The sequence below is a fragment of the Ursus maritimus genome, unplaced genomic scaffold (genome assembly GCF_017311325.1).
Source record: "Ursus maritimus isolate PB19 unplaced genomic scaffold, ASM1731132v1 scaffold_23, whole genome shotgun sequence".
NCBI lineage: Eukaryota > Metazoa > Chordata > Mammalia > Carnivora > Ursidae > Ursus > Ursus maritimus.
In genome coordinates this window covers 46898773-46903741 of record NW_024424786.1, presented here as the reverse complement: position 1 = coordinate 46903741, position 4969 = coordinate 46898773, and the positions used below count along the sequence as shown (strand labels likewise).

The 4969-nt window shown below is 68.1% G+C and overlaps 2 protein-coding genes across 5 annotated transcripts in view; both read left to right on the top strand.

Moving 5' to 3' along the window:
- Positions 1-16: 16 nt before the first annotated feature.
- On the top strand, positions 17-1811 carry LOC121104817 (EF-hand calcium-binding domain-containing protein 4A-like). Its single transcript, XM_040639721.1, has 5 exons — positions 17-403; positions 531-621; positions 777-869; positions 1084-1250; positions 1469-1811. Exons 1-5 carry the CDS (start codon positions 336-338, stop codon positions 1764-1766), a joined length of 717 nt encoding a protein of 238 aa, XP_040495655.1. The 5' UTR covers positions 17-335; the 3' UTR covers positions 1767-1811.
- A 159-nt stretch (positions 1812-1970) lies between these two features.
- Positions 1971-4969, top strand: part of CD151 (CD151 molecule (Raph blood group)) — an 8060-nt gene continuing 5061 nt past the window's right edge. The window contains exons 1-2 of one of the 4 annotated variants that reach the window (XM_040639720.1): positions 1971-3403; positions 4209-4445. In XM_040639720.1, coding sequence (XP_040495654.1) covers positions 2871-3403; positions 4209-4362 — 687 coding nt within the window. In that variant the 5' untranslated portion in view covers positions 1971-2870 and the 3' untranslated portion in view covers positions 4363-4445. Of the gene's footprint in view, positions 3404-4053; positions 4072-4160; positions 4446-4969 lie in introns of those variants that run through there. The other 3 variants (XM_040639716.1, XM_040639718.1, XM_008699607.2) reach the window with 3 other exon arrangements.

The following is a 4969-nucleotide window of genomic DNA, read 5'->3' as shown; positions in this document are numbered from 1 at the left end:
GGGGGCACCCGACAAGGCGGCGGGAAGAAGGGCAGGCGCCGGGCACAGCCCTGTGCGCATACAGGACACCTCGCTGCCCCACAAGCCCGGTACACACTGACCCCAGGCAGGGGCTAAAGCACCCACGAGAGGGAGACCCTGCGTGCAGCAAACGCGCTGGTCTATCCAGGGCTGCAGGTGTCTCCAGAGGGCTTACCCTTCGCGATGGGGCCGGGGAGCCCCCGCTTCAGTTTCAGCCCCTGCCCTCCCCCTGCAGGCAGCGAGCGGTGCGGACGCTCTGGACCTGGCTGCAGAGGGAGCGACCCGAGCTGCTGGGCTCGTTCGAGGACGTTCTGATGCGCGCGTCGGCCTGCCTGGAGGAGGCGGCCCGAGAGCGGGACAGCCTAGAGCAGGCGCTGCGGCGGTGAGGGTTGGGACCAGGGCAGGGCCTGGGGCCCAGGTGGCTGGACTTCGGGAGGCGGCAGAGGTGGCGCTGGGGTCTGTAGTGCTGGGAGGCTCAAAGCAGCTGTCTCACCTCCTGTCCCCCGAAGGCGGGAGAGCGAGCACGAGAGGGAGGTGCGGTGTCTGTACGAAGAGATGGAGCAGCAGCTTCGCGAGCAGCGCCAGCGCCGGCGGAGTCAGGTGGGCCCGAGGCCCCCGCCCCTGCCCCGCCCCGCCCAATCCCAGACGCGCGTGTCTCCGTGACTCCGCCCCCTGAATTGGTTCCATCCGGCCCCACCCCCGGCCCCTGCCCCTCCACGGCCCGCTGAGGCTCAGGAGCTCCCCACGAATCCCAGGACCTCCCCCGGGAGGAGCGCAGAGGCCTCCTGGAGCTGGAGCTGCAGAACCGCGAGCAGGAGCTGGAGCGTGCGGGCCTGCGACAGCGGGAGGTGAGGGGCCGCCCGCCCGCCCATGCCGGGGAGGAGTGCGACCTACCCAGCCCTGGGCCCTATCCCCACCGACACCCATGCACTCCCCTGTATACTTGAGGTCCCCTGTGTCTCAGTGCCCCCGGCCGGGGAATTGCTGGAAGTCAGGGGCAAACGCAGTACCTCGAAGAGGTGGAGGGGTCCTCCCCAACTTCGATCCCCCCGTACTCCCCAGTTGGAACAGCAGCTGCAGGCCCGGGCCAGCGAGCAGCTGGAGGCGCAGGCGCAGAACACCCAGCTGTGGCTAGCCAACGAGGCGCTGAGAACTCAGCTGGAGGGGGCGCAGGAGCAGCTCCGCAGACTGGAGGGCGATGTGCAGGGCCGCCGGGAGCAAACCCTACGGTGCCTGGGGGGGCGGGGAGGAGGCCGACCCTCAGGGCCGGGCCCGGGGAGGGGGTGGGGTGGGCGGGCGAGGCGTGGCGGGATCGCTTTTGGGGCTCAGGTCTGGGCCACTTCCATCATCCCATGTCCCAGGCCCGCCCTCAGGGTCTGCGTGGGCTAGGGTCGTGGGACGCCCCGAGGAGCCCCCCTGCATCCCGGTCACCACCTCCCTCCTGCAGAGAGGTGGTCGTGGTCTCGAGGAACATGCAAAAAGAGAAGCTCAGCCTCCTGCGACAACTGGAGCTCCTCAGGTGCGGTCTGGCTCAGGCCCCGCGAAGGAAGGGGAGTGGCTCAACTCCGGGGCTCCTAGCTCCCGATGTCCCTGACCACTACCTCATCCCACTTGGAGGAAGTCCTTCCTTGTGTCTGTCCTCCATCCCTCATGCTGCAGCCCCAGCCAGGCACCCCTCTTCTGGTGTGAGGGAGAGCAGAGCCTGCATTCCCCACCCAGGAATGCTGCCTCTCAAGACCTCTTAGACCCTCCCCTTCCCTAGGGAGCTGAACACGCGGCTACGGGACCAGAGGGACGCCTGTGAGGCCAAGCGGCTGGGCAGTGGTCGAAGGAAAGCTCTGGCTGTGGCCCGCTTGCCGGGGCCTCCCTGCTGCTGTTGCTGCTGCTGCAGCTGGGCTCGCCCTCCAAGACGTGGCTCTGGCCACCTTCCCAGTGCCCATTGACCATCCCCAAGAGCCTCCCTGGGTGTTACTTGGAGAAGCTGCCCCCGGAAGGCGGTGCATCCATCCAGCATGTGGGCTCTATTCAGTGGACTGCCTGGCCTGCCTGCCTGCAGACATGAAGGAACTGACCTAGGCGTAGTCAGAGTCTCATGAGCCTCCCTGCTGGTCCTCATCCTGTCCATCCCATCAAACCCACCTCTGACCAGCAGAAAAGCTCCCCCCTCCTAATAAAGTCCATTGACTGCACTGTGACCTCCTCAGCCCCTGTGTACGGGAGCCACAGCACATGTGTGCTACACACATGGGGTGTCCACGGTACACTTGAGGCAAGGGGATGGAACGTGTGTGGCACATGTCCAAGGCCCTGTGCTGCTGGGGCTGCAGATGTCCCTGCATGTCTCTGGTCGTGCCTTCAAAACCTCTCTGTCCATTAAAGCTGAAGCCCCTTGGGGCCCTCTGTGGGAACAAGGGGACTGAGGCCCATTGTCTCACTAGGGAGCCCGCTACCAGCCTCAGTTGACCACCCCCTCCCCACACCAGTCCTCACACAGTCCTGGATGGACCCGCTCGGCCCATTGGAGTTGGGCCAGTCCTGAGTGGGACCTCCAAAGGAATAGGTCTGCAGCCATTTCTCAGGACCCTCCCTCCACCCTCCCTGGGAAGCTGGTAGCTGCTGGCCAGAACCATGAACCCTGGGCAAGGAGCTGGGGATGAGTGCTGCCTACTGTCCATGGACAGCTATTCCAACTGATGGCATATTCTGACAGACCCTGCCTGGGTCTGGGAATGTGCCTGGCTGGTTGGGAGTCCCCTCCCCCTTCTTAATCCCACTGTCGGTTTCCCAGTCCCGCAGGTCAGCAGGCTCTGCCCTCTTTCCCGCACCCCTTTCCACCGCTCCCAGGACCGATGCCTTCCAGACTGGACTGTCTCTGGCAGGGACCCCAAGCCTGCGCTCCAGGCTGTCCTCCATACTGTACCCAGAGAGACCTCACTCCTGCGTCTGATCACGCTTCCAGATTCCAGTTCTGCCGACCCTGCAGCCTCCGGGTGGTCCCTGGGTTTCAAGGGGAGAACCAGACCCGGGCTGGGCCTGGAGGAGGGCCAGGTTTTGGACACACCTCCCCCAGCCCAGTTCCTCCGTCTTCCGAGGGTGTGAGTCCTTGGCTGGGCTGTGGGCGCCCGCGGGCCGCAGCACGCCCGCCTCCGCAGTCCCGGGCGGACCCCCAGCGCCGGCGCCGGCTGATGTCCCCGCCGCGCCGCCTCCCGTGCGGCGCACTGTCGGGACCTGCCCCGCGCCCGCCGCCGTGGGCGGGGCCTGCGGGTCGTGGGCGGAGCGCGTCGCACTCGCAGGCCCCAGCCGGCGGTGCAGTCTCCGCGCTCCGAGCCGCCGCCCCCCGCCCTCCCCCGCCGCCGCCCGGCCGGACTCTGACTCGTGGCCGGTGAGTCTGCCGCCTGGCCAGGCAGGCCGGGAGGGGCCAGGTGTCCCGGGGCCCTGCGCGGCCCGGACCGCGAGGCCGGGCTGCAGGCGCCGGGAGGGCTGGGAGGCCCGGTCCGCCGGCCCGGCAGCAGCCCCCGCGCCGGCCCTCTCCAGAGAGAGGGTGGACGGAGGGGCGCCCGGGGCGGGGGCGAGGCGCCCCCTGGCTCTTCGCACAGGCCTGGCGCCCCTTCGGCCCCCTCTGAGCACCTTGGTCATTGTCTGTGGACACCGGTGCCCTTCCCTCCGCCTGAGTGCAAGTGGGCGCACCGTCGGCCCGTCCGGGCGGGGGCGGCGGCTTCACCGCGGTGACGCGTGGCTGCCTCCCCGGGCCTGGCCGGCGCTGAGTGAGGGGCTCCTGGCCTTGCGGCGCGGGGGCTGGGTTGCAGGGGCTGGGGTGGGGCAGCTCCGTCCCAGGCCACAGGAACTATTTCTGGCCGGCGCTTTCCCAGGGGGCTCACATCCGCCAGGCACTCCCGGAAAGAGCGGCCCCTCCTGCGCCGGGCGTCCGCGCGCGGGCCGCGGGGGCTGGGACCTCTCCGCGGGCCCGGGGCCAGCCTGCGAGCGCGTGGGGCTTCCAGACCCCCGGCTCCGCTCTTCGGGTCTGCGTCTTTTTTTCTGCCCGGGCTGCAGGTACTGCCGCTTGGTGGGGGAAGGGGCCGTGGCTGGTCTGGCAGGAAGGCCCAGGGTGGGGTGCTTGGGGAAGGGAGTGGTCCCTCTCCTCCCAGGATCGCACTGTCCAGAAATACTTTCTGCCCTGCCCACCGAAGCCCAGACCAAAATACCGGGCCTGGCCTCTCCCCTCCCGCCGCGGGGAGCGGGCTCTGCCTACTGTGGAGGCCCAGCCGGTCCGGATCTGTCCCAGCGGCGGCCACAAGGAGGGGTGACGGTATCCTGCCCAGCCAGCGCGGGCCAGACCTGTGACTTGCCCGTGCCTTTCTAGCGGGGCCTCCTGGGGAACTTCCGGCCGCCTGTCTTTCCGAGGAGCCCGTCCCTACGGCAGCCAGGTGAGTGCTGGGTGGGGCGGGTGAAAGTTCAGCTCTGGGTGGTGCTGTGCGGGTCTGGAAACGTGGCCTGGGGCGTCCGGCTGCCACCTGTGCCCCAGGGCCCTCTCCCACCCTCCTCAGCACAGAGACCCTACAACAGAGCAGGCAAGGTGTCCCTGGATGCCCCTGGGGAGGAGCACAGCCTGTAGCTTCGTGTCTTGTTGGGGTTGGGGTTGCTGGCCCCTTTCCAGTACTGAGGATTAGCGGAGGAAGTACCCCCAGATCTGGGGAATGTGTTTCTGCCGGCTCTGCCTGCCCAGCCCATCTATTCTGCCCACCCTGGCAAAGAGGAAGGCAGGCCTTCCCTTTAACAAAAACCTAAGGGGCTTCCCTGAGGCCCTGTGTCTCGTAAGGGGCAGATCAGTCTGTCTCTGAGTGGCCTCCTTCTCTCCAGCCGCCAGTCGGCTCCTGCCAGCCTGCCAGCCTGTGACGTGGGGCCCGGGGAATGTTGTGTGTGTGTGTGTGGGGGGGCGGGTGGGGCCTGC

Excerpts from the sequence above, each read along its gene's own strand:
- LOC121104817 (XM_040639721.1), top strand. The coding sequence starts at position 336 with ATGCGCGCGTCGGCCTGCCTGGAGGAGGCGGCCCGAGAGCGGGACAGC. Across the intron at positions 622-776 it reads GCCAGCGCCGGCGGAGTCAG|GACCTCCCCCGGGAGGAGCG; the intron begins GTGGGCCCGAGG and ends CACGAATCCCAG. Across the intron at positions 870-1,083 it reads CGGGCCTGCGACAGCGGGAG|TTGGAACAGCAGCTGCAGGC; the intron begins GTGAGGGGCCGC and ends CGTACTCCCCAG.